The 21,158-nt window shown below is 36.5% G+C and overlaps 1 protein-coding gene across 6 annotated transcripts in view; it reads left to right on the plus strand.

Annotated features, from left to right (window-relative positions):
• Positions 1-21,158, plus strand: part of POLR3G (RNA polymerase III subunit G) — a 46,121-nt gene that overhangs the window by 13,060 nt on the left and 11,903 nt on the right. For 4 of the 6 annotated variants that reach the window (XM_070465808.1, XM_070465807.1, XM_020913168.2 and 1 more), the window contains 4 exons: positions 1,616-1,737; positions 3,815-3,944; positions 10,862-10,918; positions 13,957-14,007. In XM_070465808.1, coding sequence (XP_070321909.1) covers positions 1,621-1,737; positions 3,815-3,944; positions 10,862-10,918; positions 13,957-14,007 — 355 coding nt within the window. In that variant the 5' untranslated portion in view covers positions 1,616-1,620. The remainder of the gene's footprint in view (positions 1-1,615; positions 1,738-3,814; positions 3,945-10,861; positions 10,919-13,956; positions 14,008-21,158) is intronic. The other 2 variants (XM_070465810.1, XM_070465811.1) reach the window with 1 other exon arrangement.

The following is a 21,158-nucleotide window of genomic DNA, read 5'->3' on the forward strand; positions in this document are numbered from 1 at the left end:
CATTGCAGAACCACAGAGTGGTTGCACCAGCTGCACCAGCTGACTGCACAGTGGTCGTGGCAGCATCGCAAAGAAACCCCAGCGTCAGCCCTCCAGCCAGAGTCTGTGTGAGGTCGTTGAGACCATCATCACCATGCCTTCCAAGCATGACTAAGTAGGACATGTTTCAGTTCAGTTCAGTTCAGTTGCTCAGTCGTGTCTGACTCTTTGTGACCCCATGAATTGCAGCATGCCAGGCCTCCCTGTCCATCACCAACTCCTGGAGTCCCCCCAAACTCATGTCCATCAAGTCAGTGATGCCATCCAACCCTCTCATTCTCTGTATCACCCTTCTCCTCCTGCCCTCAATCCCTCCCAGCATCAGGGTCTTTTTCCAGTCAATCAACTCTTGGCATGAGGTGGCCAAATTATTGGAGTTTCAACTTCAGCATCAGTCCTTCCAATGAACACCCAGGACTGATTTCTTTCAGGATGGACTGGTTGGATCTCCTTGCAGTCCAAGGGACTCTCAAGAGTCTTCTCCAATACCACAGTTCAGAAGCATCAATTCTTCGGCGCTCAGCTTTCTTCACAGTCCAACCCTCACATCCATACATGACCACTGGAAAAACCATAGCCTTGACTAGACTAGCCTTTGTTGGCAAAGTAATGTCTCTGCTTTTAAATATGCTATCTAGGTTGGTCATAACTTTCCTTCCAAGGAGTAAGCGTCTTTTAATTTCATGGCTGCAGTCACCATGTGCAGTGATTTTGGAGCCCCCAAAAATAAAGTCTGACACTGTTTCCACTGTTTCCCCATCTATTTCCCATGAAGTGATGGGACCAGATGCCATGATCTTGGTTTTCTGAATGTTGGGCTTTAAGCCAACTTTTTCACTCTCCTCTTTCACCTTCATCAAGAGGCTTTTTATTCATCTTCACTTTCTGCCATAAGGGTGGTGTCATCTGCACGTCTGAGGTTATTGATATTTCTCCCGGCAGTCTTGATTCCAGCTTGTGCTTCTTCCAGCCCAGCATTTTTCATGATATACTCTGCATATAAGTTGAATAAGCAGGGTGACAATATACAGTCTTGACGTACTCCTTTTCCTATTTGGAACCAGTCTGTTGTTCCATGTCCAGTTCTAACTATTGCTTCCTGACCTGTATATAGGTTTCTCAAGAGGCAGGTCAGGTGGTCTGGTATTCCAACCTCTTTCAGAATTTTCCACAGTTTATTGTGATCCACACAGTCAAAGTCTTTGGCATAGTCAATAAAGCAGACATAGGTATTTTTCTGGAACTTTCTTGCTTTTTCGATGATCCAGTGGATGTTGGCAATTTGATCTCTGGTCCCTCTGCCTTTTCTAAAACCAGCTTGAACATCTGGAATTTCACGGTTCACGTATTGCTGAAGCCTGGCTTGGAGAATTTTGAGCATTACTTTACTAAGGACATATTTAGAAATCAGTTTATCCCGTGTTTGTTTCTTTATAAGTTTTGCTTTCCAGAAGTGTTTTAAATGAGCCATGCTACTTAAGGGGTGGAGTATATTTTGCTTTCATTTTTCTTGCAATCCCATGAAATCTAAACATTAATTGTGTCTTAATTTGTCTGCTTTTTCTGGCATAACTAGTTCCAATGGCTGGGAATAAAGGAAGAGGACGTGCTGCTTATACATTTAACATTGAAGCTGTTGGATTTAGCAGAGGTGAAAAGTTACCTGATGTTGTATTGAAACCACCCCCACTATTTCCTGTAAGTACATCAACAGCAGAATTCTCACCAGGTGCTTCTCATGTTTCAGAGAGAATTTAAATACTGTATAAGTCTTGAATATATGATATCATTATGATATCCTAAACTGTAAGAAAGTAAAAGAGATGGTCACTTACCTTTAATTTAAATATTTCGACTCGTGTTTTCTGAAACATTTCTAATTTTCAGATTGCTTTCTTAAAATGCAAAAAACTATATATATTTTTTCCCTGAATAAATTCAGTATTTTGTGACCAAGAATTTTTCTTTCAATTCTTGTGTCTTATAATGCTGTTATTGATATATTTCAATATTAAAATAAGATTTTTAAAAGTAAAGTTAGATTTTATAGTGGTCCTCACTTCCCATTTTGTTAGACCTTTACTTAATGACTTTATTCTCATCTTTTATCTATAGAATTTAATTTTGCTCCCTAGTATACTACTTGGCCTTTTTTTTTTTTTACTTATTTCCATATTTTATTAAAGTAAATTTTAATTTTGTTACTGTTTTTCAAAATATAAGCATTTCTACTACATTTAGTATTGCTTTTAAATTTAATTATGCTGTAAACTTAATTGATATAATTTCTAATCAAATGCTTGACCTTATATTTAGTTTAAAACTTAAGCTTACATTTCCAGATGCACATGTGCTGTGGTACAAAATATGAAAAAGTCATAAATAACCAAATACTCCTTCCAGGAATCTTTTCCCTCTTTCAAAAGGAAATGTCCTTTGTTGAAAGATTTATATAAGTAGAGGACGCTGAACAGATGTCCTTGGGATCTAGAACATCTCACATAGGGAGTGTCTACTTTTTTACTCTTGATATTTTGCCTTTCTGATATTCAGTGCAGCCTAAAAACAAAGGTAAATATCTCAGGTATAGACATAGTGTCACTTTATATTGATTTCCTTTTAAAACAAGCTCTTCTTCTTGTGTGAGATTATTTCTAAAGCTTGGGAATATTAGTACATACTATTGTTTTCTACAGGGAATAAAATTTATTCCTGGCTAAAAGGTTCTGTCTGATCTGGCTTTCTTCTGTCTCTCTGACTGTTTTCCCACCACTGTCTTCATTCCTTAGCTGTGGTGGTCTCCTTTTTCCCTTAGGCATTTTCCCCTGTTAGTTTCCCTGCTAGAGCCGTTGGTCTCCCCATTTCTTTGTATGGATGGCTTCATATTCTTGTCCAGATTTCTGCTCAAAGATAACTCACCCAAGAGATCATGCATGCTTACTGGATAGACCAGCCATTTGCAATCTCCTGGACTCTGTCGGTCACTCTTTCCTCTTCCTGGCTCTAGTCCTGTCTCTTATCACTATCCGAAATTGTGTATTACCTCATTTGTTTACTTATTTTTCTCCCCTAGAATATAAGTTCCACACAGGCAGAAAGTTTGACTAGTTCATCATGATATCTCCTGTTGTATTATAAAATATATGCATTCATAATACATATGTGTGTATACATGTAATTCTTAACAATTGAAGATAATAGGTTCAAATTTCTGCTTTGCTGCTTTTGTGTTATGTAGACTTACAGATTATTCACGTCTCAGCTTCCTCACTATAAAAGGGGAATTATTGATACTTTAGATGAATTCATGGCTTCTTAATATTGAGTACATCCAGGTTGTAGTAACCACTTGTTAAATAGTAGCTGCTGCTACTTTTTTTTAATGCTACTGCTCCTACTAATACCACCATGGCTAACAGGAAACCACCATAATAGGAGACTAAAGCAGCTGCTTTTATCTGGGTGCTTTGATTTTTAAAATACAGAATCACAGTCATCAGACTATATAGCAAATGACTGTTGGTGTGATCAGTAGAAAAATTAGGCAAGTAGGAAAAGTAAGTATCTTTTCTACGTGTAAAGTAAGAGCAAAATAGGAGATGGGTGGAAAGGTTTAATTGATAAAAAAGCTCAAAATATTTTAAGTTGGTGGTAGAACTTAATGCCTATAAAATGTGGTTTTTCAATAAAACTGACATTTTTTCAGAACATAGACAAAAGGGATATTAAAATGTTTCATTTATTTTGAAAAAAAATTGCCTCTTAATGTAAACAGGATACAGACTACAAGCCAGTGCCACTAAAAACAGGAGAGAGTGAAGATTATGTGCTTGCCTTGAAACAAGAGTTAAGAGAAACTGTGAAAAGAATGCCTTATTTTGTAGAAACACCTGAAGAAAAACAAGGTGCGTATTGGACTCCGATTATGTGATTCACTGTCTACAGATAAAATAGTGTTTCACCATAAGATATATGATCTTTAATGCTAATTGATTTGATTTAGTCAGAAATTAAGATTACCTTTCAAAATAAAAGTGTTATATGTTCAGTGAAATTTATGAAAACAGAAATATGAAGAAAGTGAAAACCACTGGAACTTCCCTGGTGGTCCAGTGGTTAAGGCTCAGTGCTTCCAATGCAGTCCAATGCAGGAGGCGTGGGTTTGACCCCTGGTCAGGGAACTAAGATCCCACATGCTGTGCAGTGTGGCAAAAAAAAAAAAAATCACCTTTATTCCTTATGTCTAGAGAACTACTACTGATATTATATATTCCAAATTTTTCTTCTATGTGTATATCCTTTTACAAAATTGGATTCATGTTACTTTGTATCTTCCTTGTTTACTCAATAGCACAGTATTAGCATTGGCACATATTCTTTTTTTTTTAATTAATCTGTATTGGAGTATAGTTGGTATACAGTGTTGTATTAGGTTCTGCTATACAGCAAAGTGAATCAGTTAGACTTATATCCACTGTTTTTTAGACATTCATTACAGAATACTGAGTAAAGTTCCCTATGCTATACAGTAGGTCCTTATTAGTTACCTGTTTTATTCACTTATTCTTAGACTATATGATTTTTGATGACTGCATGGTAGTCCATTGTGTGGCTATAACATTATTCATTGTAACTATTTCCCTGCTGTTAGATTTAAGATTGTTTTTAGTTTTTTTGCTCATGTGTATAATGCTGTGATTTTTATCCTTATACATAAATCTTTGAAACATGGGGAACACCTGTAACATACTACTCAGGGACTTACCTCGCTGACAACTTATGATTTACTTGAGTCTGTGAAGAAACTGTATAATTATTACCAACTCTTCTGTTATGGTCAAATACACAAAATAAGCAAAATAATAACAAAAAAATCTCTGTTTATTTAGTATTTTGGTTAAACTTTTTGAAAGCCTTGACTATATTTTGGCTCACCATTTATATCAAATATAAAATGTAAAAGGTGTATTCATTCATTATGCCAAGGAGAGAGGAGAAATTGTGGTTGAAGAAGGCTTGACAGTCTCAGACTGAAAGTGAAGTGGTTCAGACAAAGGGAACACATTCCTGAGTAGTTATTTAGCACAGTAGAACTATATTGATTTTCAGTTTCTGCCCTTGAATGTTGAAATTAGATCGATATCATCCTTGAGTTCTCAAAACAACATCATTAAAACATGAGAAATTCCTATAGTGTCATCTCATTCCATTAGTATTAAAAATGCATACCCTTTCCCTCTTTCTAAAAGACTTAGAATTGGATAAGAATCAAAAAGGAAGTCTTATATAGTAATACCACATGTGCTTATAATTGTAAGAAGCATTTTAGACAGGTTTATTTAATTTTTCAAAAGAAAGCTGCTTGAAGTTATATAATAAATTATTTGACATTTTACCTCAGAAGTGCTAAATTTTTTTTACTTTCATGATTATGTCACATGCTTTTATCTGAGTTTAAAAATGAAATTAAAGCTCATTTTAAAGATTTAAATAAGTAAGATTAAGTAAACTAATAAATATCCATTTTTATTGAAAAAAATTATAGTGTAGGGTATACTTTAGCCTTTTTAAAATTAGTCTCTAGACTATGGGACATACATACTTAACCAAATGTAACTGTTAGTAAAGTACATATCTAATTTAAAAGTACATCATACCGTGTCTTCACGGTATGTTCCTGGTCATTTAGACCAGGAACATAATTTTGTTTCTGATTTCTGGGAGTAGCTGTCTTATACATGGGTCAAAAGGCTCTTTACCTTTTATAACTGCTTAATGAAGTATTTAAAAATATAAGGAATCATTTGCTGCTGTTTCAGAAGAAAACTCTTGCATAGAATTTTCCAAATTGATCCAAGTATATTCTCTTCAAATATACTCATGTTTACCTCTCTTTCCTGATGTAATGTTTTATTAAAAAAAAAAAAAAAAAAACACCAACTGTGGTTAATGCAGTATATACATATATGGTCTTTCCTGGTGGCTCAGTGGTAAAGAATCCACCTGCCAATGAAGAAGACCTGGGTTCCGTCCCTGGGTTGGGAAGATCTCCTGGAGAAGGAAGTGGCAGCCTTTCCAGTATATTTGCCTGGCAAATCCCAAGGACAGAGGATCTGGTGGACGAGAGTCCATGGGTTGCAAAAGAGCTGGACATGACTTAGTGACTAAACAACAGCAACATGTACATGTATATGTGGATACAGGTTAGTATAATATATACTGTAGATACACAGTATGCATGTGTATATACACATACTAATAGTGTGTATGGATACACACCGTGAGTGGGAAAGAATTGACCGGACTGAACAGAAGTGCACAACTGTCATAGGAAGCCATATGGTAGGGATTGTTCCATCACCGTGTCTTCACTACCCTTTCCTCATCACTGACTTCCTGTGTGCTTTAGGACAGAGCGACTTATGGACTCACAGTGTAAAGAACTAAATCTCTAGAGACTTGAGCAGATGGGGTAGGAAATCTCTTGCCGATAATCAAGTGCCTGGTGGCTCAGGGGCATTGAGATTTTTCACAAAGAACCAAGGGCCCAGAATAAACATTTTTCATGTTGTTAGGTGTTCCATGGTTATTTATAGTGTTCTGAGGTAGAATTATAGAAGTGATTGGTGTTTTCTCTACAGTGAAATGCATTATTTTTGTAATAAAGAGAAAAAAAAAATCAATGAATATTATTATTTTAATGAGTTTTAGGTCATAGAGAACATCTGGTCCAGTGGTTCCCAGCTCAGGTTCCTGAGCCACTGGGGTCCTCTGAGCTAGAAACAGGAGTGACAGTGGTGATGGTTCTGTAAGCCATTTTCAGAACTTCAAAACTTAATGGAAATCGTGCCTCTACCTACATTATGACCACAAGGTCTCTTATTAAATGAATGGAGTTTGTTTGGTTTATTAACTCTCACTATATGGTCATGGCCCACGAGACCTCATTTAATTTTTTAGTTTCTTTTTTGGAGCATTTCTTACTATGTGTGATGATTGATATTCATAACTTATTTTTTCATAGAGATCTTCCAAGGAACAAAGAGAACCTGCTTTAAAAGAGAAGAAAAGTTATTTTGTCTTAGCATTACCTGTATTGGCCCATTGGACCCATTTGTAAATCTAAAGTACATTTTGGAATTTCAGTGATCTTACTTTTCTTGCATCTTGAAACATTTATCTGCTTCATCATCATAGATATTATTTCATCATTTTTCATCAGTTAGCCTCTACTATGCTCCAAAAGACTAAAATATAAAAAATGGAAGAGTGATGAAATTTCATAGAAGCATCATGCAATACTGAAACAAATCATCACTGTTACATCATCCTTTAATTTTCTTATTGTGTTGGCTAAAGTATAACATTAATTTTTAAGACGATATAGAATAATTCTGGAGAGACTCCTGTCTGTATAGTTGTTTTGGTTTTGTTTAGCTTTCATAGAATACAATTTAGAATTCAGAAATTTTCATTTTCTACCCATAACTGCAGAGAAGAAAATTGGCAGAGAAGGATGTTTCAGTTACTAGACAAATCAGAAGAGGAATGCAAAGAGATAGAAAGGAGCCCCTTGAATTCTAATAATGCTGGTGAAAGGTTGTTGCTGAACAGTAAGACGCTGTGATTCTTGGCCTCCGGAAGAGACGAGTTCAATCCGGGGCTAGAGACGAGGCTAGATCGCTCAGAGCTTTTATGTAATAAAAGCTATGTAATAAAGTTTTATTAAAGTATAAAGGAGATAGAGAAAACTTCTGACATAGGCATCAGAAGGGGGCAGAAAGAGTACCCCCCCGCTAGTCTTCAGCTGGATGTCACATAGTCACTAACAGTCTGTTAATGAAAAGAAAGGAATGTCTTAAAACTCAGAATGGCACCAGGCCCCTCATCCATAAGATGCATTTTGGGATAATCTTGGCACCAGATGATTCATCCCAGGCCATAAAAGGATTGACTTGAATCTTGTAGAAGGGAAGATTACCATACAAATAGTTTTGTTTACATAGATTAAGGGAACAGTGTCTGAGTATAACATAATTGTTTGACAAGTAGGTTCTGAGCCATTAGGCAGAACCGACTTGAAGACAGGGTCTGGGGTAAGTGCATAGTACATTAACATAGCTTAAGGCAAGCATTTCCATAAGAAAAATGTATTGGTTAACTCAAGATTTGAGAATAGTTAGTTTCAGGTGAAACCAGGTATCATGGCAACACAGTATTTTAAGAGAAACCTTCTTTTAAATTTGTATAGAGAAGGAAAAAAATATCCCTAGTTTGTTTCCTCCTGCTGCTTAAAAGAGACAAAAATCTCTGACACTTGCAGCCTATTTCCTCCATTTGGAGACCCCTGGCCTTCCTGCCTGTTACCCTCTCACTGGTGGAATTGATGGTATGAGGAAAGTCTCACACTGAGTCTTCAGATGACAGTATCCTAGATGAGTTTTCTCAAACTTATGAATCAATAAGTAAACAGTGTCTCTCAAAGAATGAAAAGGAAATATGGCGTTCTCATACAGTTAATCTTTGAAACGGACCTCATCACATAATATTTTGTGGTAGGAACATGGAAAATTCCATTTGCTAAAATGACATGTAACCATATTTTTTTCTTTTTTGTTGGTTTTTATGTACCAAATATTCGTAACTAACTAGACAGCTGCTGAAAGCAAAGGCAAAGACAAAGATGACTGAAAGGAAATAGATTATGTAGAAGTGAAACAACTTACTGGATTGATCATATTAATTGGTAATGATATATTTAATAATGAAAATGGCTGAGCCATCCTCTCTTCAACAGAAGTGTGAGCCATAAAAGTTTTTTAAAGCATTACTTTTTGATGGTGCAAGTACAAGAAGAATTGGACATAATGATAAGCTAGATCATGTTAATAGAAATATATTCGTAATCTAGAATCACTTGGGTGGTGTAAGTATGAGAAAAGCCAGAAGTAATATGTTAGAATTTATTAAAGATTTATTTGAAATCCAGAATCAGGATATATGAAATACTTATATTTATGGTTTGCACATGACAAACTCACAATGCACAGTTGATGCACACTTTTAGCTGTATTCAAAGGATGTTGCTCGTTTTGGGTAGATATACCTTCAAAACCAAAAAAATAGTGGAATGTAAGTTTCAGTTAATGCTTATTAAAATTCCCAATGATTACTTTTCTTTCTTTTTAAATAACAGTTTTATTGAGATAGTGAAAGAAAGTGTTAATCACTCAGTCGTGTCTGACTCTTGGTGACCTCATGGACTGTAGCCCATAACCTCCAGGCTCCTCTGTCCGTTGGATTCTCCAGGCAGGAATATCCTGGAGTGGGTTGTCATTCCCTTCTCCAGGAGATCTTCCCAATCCAGGGACTGAACCCAGGTTTCCCACTTTGCAGGCAGATTCTTTACCATCTCAGCCACCAGGGAAGCCTTATTGAGATAAAAATCCAGATATATAAAATTTACTTTTTACAGCATACAGTTCAGTCCCTTTGAGTGTACTCATAAAATTGTTCCAACAGTACCACCTAATTTATAGAATTGGTTCATCATCCTAAGAAGAGACTCCCATACCCTTTAGAATCAACCCCTATTGTCCCCTCCCTGCCTCAGCCCTTGGCACCCTGTAATCTGCTTTGTCTGTTTTAGACATTTCATATAAATGGAATCTTAATGTGTATTCTTTTGAGACTGATGTCTTTCATTTAGCAAAATGGTCTCGGGGTCATACATAGTAAAGCATGTATCAGTGTTTCATTACTTTTTGTGGTTGAATAATATTCCATTATATGTATATACCACATTTTGTTCATTCATCAGTTGATGGACATTTGGGTCACTTCTACAGTGGGATTTTCATGAATAATGCTACTATAAACATTCACGTATGTGTTTTTGTGTACCATGTCACTTTTGTTGTATATCTAGGGTCACATGGCAAGTTTTTATTTTACATTTTGAGGAACTGCCAACTATTTTCCTAAGTGGTTGCACCATTTTATATCACCATGTATGAGGGTTCCCGTTTCTCCACAGCCTTGTTAACACTTATTATTGGTTCCAGCCATCCAACTGGGTATAAAGTGGTAGCTCATTGTGATGCCATCCAACCATCTCATCCTCTGTCTCCTCCTGCCCTCAGTCTTTCCCAGCATCAGGGTCTTTTCCAGTGAGTTGGCTGTTTGCATCAGGTGGCCAGAGTATTGGAACTTCAGCTTCAGCATCAGTCCTTCCAGTGAATATTCAGGGTTGATTTCCTTTAGGATGGACTGGTTGAATCTCCAACCTCGCCTTCTCCTATCCTTTTCCCCACTGTCTTCCCCAATGGGTTGTGAAAAGTGTCTCCCTGAGAAGACTAGCTGGATGTGTATATTAAGTATTTGCTTACTTTATTAGAGGTAAGCAAACAGCCCTCCATCCTCACTTAGGTACTTAATACCTCCCAGTTACACAAGATTCAAAACTTGGGTGCTAGAGGCCAGTGTCACAAGAAGAAAAAAGATACATAGCCCTCCCCCCCCCCCCGACTTTTTGTGTAAGTGGCTTCCTGACTTGCCTTTGGGCTTTTGTGAACATTCTCAGAAATGATTCAGATTATCCGATACTGAGAACTTTAATTAGGGTTTAGGTCTCTACTCACCCCCAGCCATTTATTCTCAGGTGCTTCCTGCCACCTTCCTAGACATGTATTACCCTGTTCAGTATGTGTCCAGGAACACATTGTGTACAAATGTAGGAAACTCCCTGTTTTGGAAATAAATGATGTTACCTGGTTTTTTCAATTATTTTAAAATTCTTTTTTTCTATCTTTTCTTTTTCTAGATATTGAAAGATATAGTAAAAGATATATGAAGGTGTACAAAGAAGAGTGGATACCAGGTAACCATAAAACTGAAAATGTTAAAATAATCTTCAAAGGCTATCTCCCTACCCCATGTCTTTTTAGGACTGTTTTCTATTTTGACTATAGGAAAATAGAGTCTGGCTCTTTTCCTGTAATTAATTAACAACATATATCTTTTGAAAACTAAGATGAAAAGATTTTTATTTGTAACAAGGAATAGTTGAAGTGATGTTGTATATTTTCTTAGTATACTTTTTTTTTTAATAGGGCCGGCCAAACTCACTGGATTTCCCATTTTCATTGGATACCATCACAGTTTTCATCTTTAATCTAATAGTGCTCACTTCTGTGTTCCTGAGTGCTTTTATAGCTTTTGAGGAGGAAACAAGTCTAGTTTTAAGAATATTTTCAGCCAAGCTTGTGTATCTTCCTTTCTTTCCAGCAGGCATAGACTGTTTTTAGTTGTTAATGTGCCTTTTCAACAGAACCATACCTAAGAGAGTATTTCTTTTTTTCCAACATTCATAAAGTTGCCTTTGGTAGAAGCAAGGGTAAGGGGCTGCAGAGATATCATCTATATCTATATCATCTATATTTCATTTTATAGAAAATTAACAGTTGCTATAGAAACGCAGTGACCTGTCAAGGCAACTTGGAATATACTAGTAAAACCCAGGTTTCCTCATTTCAACTCACTTCCCTTTGACATGGTGTGTTACAGAAACTGCCTGTATGCAGAAGCTTAAGTTGCATTTACAGCATTGGTTGCTTTCCTGAGTTACAGCATCTCTTTTCAAAGCTAATTGTTGATAATGTTGTGTCCCTCTGGAAACACTCTTCTTAGGTGTCTCATTTCTTCTACTACATAAATATTTGTCTCTAAATGATTCTTTGTTAGTACTTTGTCATGATCACCTATGGATCATTTATAAAAACAAACATATTAGGTTGGTGCAAAAGTAATTGTGGTTTTTTTGCTTTGTTGAACTTTGCTGTTTGATATTGGAATACATTCTTAAAAAATGTGGTTATGTTGTACTTACATTTTAATGCTCACTTCTTGCTTTATGTGTCTCTTTTTTGGCTAAAGACAGATTACTTGCTGTTTATTTTATATTTATTTTAGAGTAGGGAAATTATGTTAGACAGAAAGCAAATTCAAGTAATTTTTTATTTGAGTTCAAAATGGGTCGTAAAGCAGTGGAGACAACTGTCAACATCAGCAACACCTTTGGCCCAGGAACTGCGCATGAACCTACAGGGCAGTGATGGTTCGAAAAGTTTTTCAAAGGAGATGAGAGACTTGAAGATGAGGAGTGTAGTGACCAGCTGAGAGCCATCATCAAAGCTGATCCTCTTATATCTACACAAGAAGTTGCCAAAGAACTCGACATCAGCCTTTCTGTGGTCTTTCAGCATTTGAAGTGAATTGGAAAGGTGAAAGACTTGATAAGTGAGTGCCTCATGAACTGACCGAAAATTTAAAAAACTGTCATTTTGATGTTATGCTATACGACAGTGAACCATTTCTCCATAGGATAGTGACGTGCAACGAAGTGTGGATTTTATGTCAACTAGCAATGACCAGTGCAGTGGTCAGACTGAGAAGAAGCTCCAAAGTACTTCCCAAAACCAAACTTGCACCAAGAAAAGGTCATGGTCACTGTTTGCTGGTCTGATGCCCACTGTCAGACCCACTCCAGCTTTCTGAATCCTGGTGAAACCATTAGATCTGAGAAGTAAGCTCAGCAAATCAATGATGCCCTGAAAACTGCAGTGCCTGCAGCCAGCATTGGTCAATAGAAAGGGTCCAATTCTTCTGCCTAACAGTGCCCAACCGCACGTCGTGCAACCAGTGCTTCAAAAATTGAATGATTGGGCTAGAAAATTTTGCATCATCTGCCATATGCACCTGACCTCTCACTGACTACCATGTCATCAAGCACTTTGACAAGTTTTTGCAGGGAAAATGCTTGCATAAGCAGCTGGAGGCAGAAAATGATTTCCGAGAATTGCTCAAATTCTGAAGCACGAATTTTTATGCTATAGGATTAAACAAATTTATTTCTCATTGGCAAAAATGTGTTGATTGTAATGGTTCCTATTTTGATTAATAAAGATGTGTTTAAGCCTAGTTATAATGATTTAAAATTCACGGTCTGAACCTGCAATTACTTTTATACCAACCTAATATTTAAAGCAAAATTTATTAATTCAGGAAAAATAGCTTGAGATATAAGTATCTTCTACAAACAGTACTGAGTTTTTTATTAGCAGGCAGCATTTTTTAAATCTATTTTCATGTTGTTTCAGTTTTCTGATTGTTTCTAAGCTTGAAAAAGAAAAACAATTGACAAATTAGAGGAATTATTTAGCTAATGCAGGCAAAATCATTAAATGGAAGGAATTTACTTTTCCATAGCTATTTCTATTTTTAAAGTTTTCCTATAATTATTAAATTGTTTAGTTTTGCATATATTAGGATTATGGTCACATATTTTAACTTTGAAAAAAATTTTTTCATTATGTTAGAAATACATGTCAACTACAGAACATGTACAACATACAGAGTAATTGAATAATAAATTACATTTAAGGAAAATAGCTATAATCCCAACACAAGGAATTCCTGTAATATTTTGTTTCCAACCTAGTGCTTTCTCTGCACAAATATACATCTGTTGAAGCATTTACATGTTAGGTTTATTCTTTAAATGGAATTATATATGTATTGTTTTAGAAACTTCTTTAGTTTAACAGTGTATCATGAATAACTTCTCATGCCCATAAATATTTTTCTACATTTTTCATTATGAAAATTCCTGTACTTGAAATTAATTATATAAAATTATGTAACTTAAAAGAATATTATAGGAATTTCATTTCAAAGGTATTTTAATGAATTTTTTTATTTGGAGGAGAAAATATATCACTCTTATAGTTTAATCCCCAGCTACATCTATACAGATATTAAATTTTATTTCCATTGCCACCGTCATGTTCTTTAAATATACCTAGTGCCAGGAATTCCCAGAGGAAACAGCCATTTTTATTTCTGCTTTTGTACACACAGATTGGAGAAGACTCCCTAGAGAGTTGATGCCAAGGAAAAAATGCAGAAAAGGTACATTAACTAATGTAATAATAATCCAGATAGGAAAAGGTTATTGCTTACCTTCTATCTATATGAAACTGTCAATATAAAGTTACACTCAATGTTCTAAATGCTTTTTCCGAAAGTCTTTTTGATATTTTGATTATTTTGTTAGTGCTTTTTGCTGATAATTTTTTTGTTTTGTTTGTTTTTCCCTTAATTAGGAATTTTGATGTGCTAGGAAAGACTTTTCAATTATGTAGGTATTCTCATTTGTATATTTGAAATTTTTTAAATGATTATACTGGCTGTATTTTAGGTTTTTAACTACAGCATTTGGAACTGGTAACTTTTGGGAACTGGTAGAATAGAACTTTATGGTGTACATAAAATGCCGAAGTGAAAGTTTTTGTTGTGTTGTTCTTTCATAATTCCACCAAATAAAAAGCTGTTGAGCATCTACTATTGCCGGGCCCTGTGCTAAGAGGGATAAGCCAGTGAGCAAAGGAGGAGTAATCCTCACCTTCAAAGAGCTTACAGTCAGATGGAGTAGAGACATTCAGCATAGCACACTGTCTTCACTGGGAGGTCAGGGAAGGGTTTGTTGAAGAGATGTAGTTGAACTCCAGATTGAATGAGAGTGCGAACTTGCTGTGATGAGGTTATAGGAGTGATGCTGAGGAAACCGGCTTTGTTAATGTGTTTTTCTTGTTGAGTTTTAAGAGTTCTTTCTGTATTTTGGATACTAATCTGTAGGAAAAACATTCCCGCTGTGTGTTTCTCCTTTCCTCTCATACCAATGCCACCTTTACAGCACTTCTGACACTAGATAGATGGAGTTATTTTTTCCTACATATCAAAAAATTCTCTGCAACACCAACTACGTGTCTTATCATTTAATTCAGTTCTGACACTAATTGGAGTTAGCACTGATCCCACTACGGGCTCAGTCCCAGGAGACTGCTCCCCACTGTAGATACAGTCACAAGTATAGTATGTCCCCGAGTTTCCCACAACTTCTGTCTGCATTGGCTACCAGTTGGAGGTTCCCGTGACCCTCCCTGGTGGGATTTGATTTACCTGCACAGCTCACAGAACGTGGTGATATATTTACTTATATTTACCAGTTTACTATAATAAAGGTTATGATAAAGACCCAGATGGATGCACAGTCAAGTGAAAAGAGGCATAAGGTCAAGTCTGGAAGGTCACCCATGCATGTCTGTGGAATTGGGATGTGTCACCTTCCAGTTCACAAATGTGTTCACCAATCCAGAAACTCTTGGAACCGCATACTTTGGGGATTTTTATGGAGGCTTCATCACATAGGCCTGACCAGTCGTTAACTCAGTCTCCAGCCCCTTTCCCCTTTTCCAGGGGTTCTGGTCATGGCTTGATGTGTCTGGTAGCCGGCCCCATCCTGAAGTAGCCGGCCCCATCCTGAAGCACCCGGCCGCCCACCGAGAGTCACCTCCTTAGAACAAAAGAGACTCCTGTGCGCAGTCGCTTCAGTTGTGTCTGACTCTGCGACCCCATGGGTGGCTCCTCTGTCCATGGGGTTTTCCCGGCAAGGTTACTAGAATGGGTCGCCATGCACTTCTCCAGGGGATCTTCCCAACCCAGGGATCGAACCCATGTCTCCTGCATTGGCAGGTGGATTCTTTTACCTGCTGAGCCATCAGGGAAACTCCAAAAGACACTCCTATTTTTCACTAAATTCCAAGGGATGTAGATTCTTGTTAGAACAACAACAACAAAATACTGTTATCACTTAGGAAGTTTTAAGGGTTTTAGCAGTTCTATGCCAGGAACCAGATGCTGAGACCAATATATATTTGTTTCTATTTCACACAGTCCTTTTTCAAATATATCTTTTGCAAACATTTTCTCCCATTCCGTAGCTTGTATTCTTACTCTCTTGACAGTCTTTTCCACAGAAGTTTTGAGTTTTAATGTAGTCCAGGTTATCTGTTCTTTTTTTCATGGATCATGCCTTTGGTTTTGCATCCCTAAAGTCATCACCAAGCTGAAGGTCACCTAAATTTTCTCTTATGCTATCTTTTAAGAGTTTCATAATTTTATGTTTTACATTTAGAACTGATCCATTGTGAGTTAATTTTTGTGAAGGGTGTAAAGTCTGTGTAAATTTAATTTTTTTACACATGGAAGTCCAGTTGCATTTTTCTGTATTTATGTGGGTCTCTTTCTGGGCTCTCTATTCTGTTTCATTGATCGATGTATTTATTTCACTTGAACCATAGTCTTGATTACAATAACTTTATAGTATGTTTTTAAAATCAGGTAGTACCATCATCTAACTTTGTTCTTTTTCTTCAGTATTGTGTTGGCTATTCTCAGTCTTTTGCCTTCCATATATATAGTAGAGTCTGTTTGCTGATATCTGTAGAATAACTTACTAGGATTTTGATTGAGGTTGTATTGAACTTATAGATGTAATTGAGAAGAAGAGACATCTTGAAGATATTAGCTCTTCCTACCAATGAATATGGAATATGTCTCCATTTGCTTACTTCTCTGATATCATTATTCAGAGTTTTAGAGTTTTCCTCATACAAGTCATGTATATATATATTTTGTTAGACTTATACCTAAGTACTTCATTTTGGGACGTACTAGTGTAAATAACACTATGTTTTTCGTTTCAAATTCCACTAGCTCATTGTTCATATATAGGAAATCTATTGAATTTTATGTATTAACCTTGTATGCTGTAATCCTGCTATAATTGCTTATTAGTCCCAGAGTTTTTTAGCCCATTTGTTCAAATTTTCTACATATTGTCTATGAACAAAGAAAGTTTTATTTCTTCCTTCCCAGTCTGTATATATTTTATATCCTCTTCCTATCTTAATGTATTAGCTAGGACTTCAGGTACAATGTTGACAAGCAGCAATGAGGAGGGAACTTTTTTGCCTTCTTCCTGATCTTAGTGGGAGAGTGTCAATTTTTTTTTTATTACTAATGATGTCTAGTTTTCATCACTAAGCATAATGTAACTATAGGGTGTTTTTGTAGATATTCTTTACCAAGTTGAAAATTTTCTCCTCTGTTCCTAATTTCTAAGAGTTTTTATCATGAATGGCTGTTTGGTTTTTTACATATGTTTTTCTGCATCTATTAATATGATCATGTGATTTTTCTTCTTTAGCTTGTTAATATGATGAATTACATTAATTGATTTTGGACAAGCCTTACATCTCTGGGATAAATCCCACTTGGATATGATGTATAATTCTTTCTATATATTGTTGGATTGGATTTAAGAATATTTTGTTGAGTTTTCTATCTTTATTCATGAGAGTTTTCTTTCTTGTAACATGTATCTGATTTTGGTACTAGGGTAATTCTGACCTTATAGAATAAGTTAGGAAGTATTCCTTCTCCTTTTGTCTTTTGAAAGAGATCTCTTTCCCCCAACAGCTATATTGAGGTATAGTTGACATATAATAAAATGCACATGTTTAAAACATACAACTTGGAAAATTTTGACATATGTATTTTAAACAGAAGTATTTTCATTTTGTTTCATTTCATAGCTACAACATTTAGCTTGATTGAGAATAGAATATTATATATTGAGATATAGTTTTCCTGCCCTCTTTTATACCCTTGGCTTTTATTGGGCAAATATATTATTTTCACAATAAAAAATATTTGCATCAATGGGCTTACTCAGCAGCTCAACGGTAAAGAATCTACCTGCAATGCAGGTGACACAGGAGACACAGATTTGATCCCTGGGTTGGGAAGGTCCCCTGGAGAAGGAAGTGGCAACCCTTTCCAGTATTCTTGCCTAGAAAATCCCACGGACAGAGGAGCCTGGCGGGCTACATCCATGGGGGCAAAGAGTTGGACACGCCTAAGCACACTCAGCCCCACGAATGATACCAGTCATGACCTAGTGGATCACGAATTTTTAGCAGACTTTAAAGGGCTGAAAAGAATATATCTGATTTGGAGGAATTCATGTTCAAATACATCCCACAGCTGCTCATCCTTAGAAGCCCATGGACACATTAAAGATTAGTAAAAGCTTCCAGCGTGTCAGGCTTTTCATTTGTTGAAAAGCGAAACAGCAGCAAAACTTTCCTTTTCCATTCTGCTCTCATATTTTTGGTGCATATTATACACTTTTTGTGTTTTGTTCCTGGTAAGCTTATATACTCTCTTTTGTTAAAAATGGTCTCCCTTGATTTACAAGAAAGTAGATAACACCTAAAGATCCAAAGACAGAAAGAGTTTGTTTCTTGAAGGTCCAGCTACTGGCAGGTGTTGTGTTGAAAGAAATAAAAAAATTCAAATATATGCATGTATTTGGCCAAAGATTTTTTTTTAAATGTAAATGTTTTGGTGTTGAAACAGTCTTTTAACAGATTTTAGTAATTTTACACTTCTTTTCCAATTATAAATAAAAGAATTGGCATTACATAAAACAAGAATGGAATGTAGCAAAAATTGCTGAATGGACTTGAATATGCAGCTGTGACTTTCTTGGCTAAGAGATTAATAATTTTTATAAGTTTATTTACCTGACCGTGTTCTATAATATCCATTTAGCAGATTTATGTGTTATGAAATTTAAATAATTTGACAAAATTTCCTTAGACAAGAAGACTTCTTGATGTAAGTTACATTCCTAGTTAGTATTTTCTGGCATCAATAATATATGTTGAGAGCTTGTTCATATATATGATATGATATTTTATGTGCTACAATTCATATTAAACAGTTTTTGCCCTCAAGGGAGGCAGAGAAAGTTACCCATCATTAAATCTAGCTTTTGTTTGAGCAAAACCTCACTAATATATATGTTCAGGAGTTTCTAACTTAAGAGATTCCCCAAGGGGCAATTTGGTATAAAACAATAAATTGTAAATTCTATCAGTTATGGGTCATGCACCACAATCTAAAAATCTCTTCTTCTGTAGGTTAAATGTTAATCCTTAACAAAATTACATCTTTTTGAGCCATGTTTTCCTGTTACCAAGTAATTTCTAAGTATTTAGCTTGATTTTGGGAAAGGATGATAATACTTTGTGATCACAGTGGGACAGTTTTGTAACATTATCAATTTTGTAACATAACATCATGATTTTTGTAACATGTCAATTTTGGTAACTGACTAGCAAGATCTATATGTGAAACAATTCTCTATACCCTGCAGTTTCACAATACCCTCAAAATGCAATATTTTTTTATAGCTTAAAAATTATGTATCCCAAAGCTATTAAAGGGCTTCCCTAGTAGCTCAGACAGTAAAGCACCTACCTGCAATGCAGGTGACCTGGGTTCTGTCCCTCAGTCGGGAAGATGGAGAAGGGAATGGCAACCCACTCCAGTATTCTTACCTGGAGAATTCCATGGTCAGAGGAGCCTGGCAGGCCACAGTCCATGGGGTCACAAAGAGTTGGACACGACTGAGTGACTAACACATACACAAAGCCATTAAAACATATTATTTATTATTGCTTTGAGTTTTCAGATTCATGTGATTGGTATGTTCCATTTATATATTTTATTCTTCATTTCAAAGATAAGGCTATGTTGCCCTTAATATAACCTCTTTCTCATCTCTTCAACCACTGGCAAATGTGTTTATTCTGCACTTGTTTGTTTTTTAATTGAAGTGTACTTGATTTTGTTGTTTTTCAGTCGCTCAGTCATGTCCAACTCTTTGCGACTCCATGGACTGCAGCACGCCAGGCTTGCCTGTCCTTCACCATCTCCCTGAGTTTGCTCACTCATGTCCGTTGTGTTGGTGATGCCATCCAACCATCTCATCCTCTGTATCACCCTTCTCCTCTTGCCTTCAATCTTTCCCAGCATCAGGGTTTTTTTCAGTGAGTTGGCTCTTTGCATCAGGTGGCCAAAGTACTGGAGTTTCAGCTTCAGCATCAGTCCTTCCAATGAACACCCAGGACTGATCTCCTTTAGGATGGACTGGTTGAATCTCCTTGCAGTCCAAGGGACTCTCAAGAGTCTTTGCCAACACCACAGTTCAAAAGCATCAATTCTTCAGCTCAGCCTTTTTTATGGTCCACCTCTCACATCCATACATGACTGCTGGAAAAAACCATAGCTTTGACTATATGGACCTTTGTCTGCAAAGTAATGTCTCTTTTTTCAATGCGCTGTCTAGGTTTGTCATAACTTCTCTTCAGAGGAGCAAGTGTCTTAATTTCGTGACTGCAGTCACTTTCCGCAGTGATTTTGGAGCCCAAGTAAATAAAGTCTGTCATTGTTTCCATTGTTTCCCCATCTGTTTGCCATGAAGTGATGGGACTGGATGCCATGATCTCCTTTTTTTGAATGTTGAGTTTTAATCCAGCTTTTTCACTCTCCTCTTTCACCTTCATTAAGAGGCTCTTTAGTTTTTCTTCACTTTGTGCCATAAGGGTGGTGTCATCTGCATATCAGAGGTTATTGATATTTCTCCCCACAGTCCTGATTCCAACTTGTGCTTCATCCAGCCCGGCATTTCTCATGATGTAAGGACTTCCCTTGTGTCTCAGCTGGTAAAGAATCCTCCTGCAATGTGGGAGGCCTGGGTTCGATCCCTGGGTTGGGAAGATCCCCTGGAGAAGGGAAAGGCTACCCACTCCAGTATTCTGGCCTGGAGAATTCCATGGACTACAGCCCATGAGGTCACAAAGTCGAACACGACTGAGCAACTTTCACTTTCACTTTCACTGTGCATACAAGTTAAATAAGTCAGGTGACAATATACAGCCTTGACGTGCTCCTTTCCCAATTTTGAAACAGTCCGTTGTTCCAAGTCTGGTTGTAACTGTTGCTTCTTGGCCTTCATACAGATTGCTCAGGAGGCAGGTCAGGTGGTCTGGTATTCCCATCTCTTTAAGAATTTTGCACAGTTTGTTGTGATCCACATAGTCAAAGTCTTTAGTGTAGACAATGAGGCAGAAGCACAGGTTTTTCTGGAATTCTATTGGTTTTTCTGTGATCCAGTGGATATTGGAAATTTGATCTTTGGTTCTTCTGCCTTTTCTAAATCCAGCTTGTATGTCTGGAAGTTCTTCTGTTGAAACCTACTTTGGAGAACTTTGAGCATTACCTTGCTAGCATGTGAAATGAGTGCAACTGTGCAGTAGTTTGAACATTCTTTGGCATTGCCCTTCTTTGGGATTAGAATGAAAACTGAC

Source organism: Odocoileus virginianus, chromosome 3 (assembly GCF_023699985.2).
Source record: "Odocoileus virginianus isolate 20LAN1187 ecotype Illinois chromosome 3, Ovbor_1.2, whole genome shotgun sequence".
NCBI classification, from domain to species: Eukaryota; Metazoa; Chordata; class Mammalia; order Artiodactyla; family Cervidae; genus Odocoileus; species Odocoileus virginianus.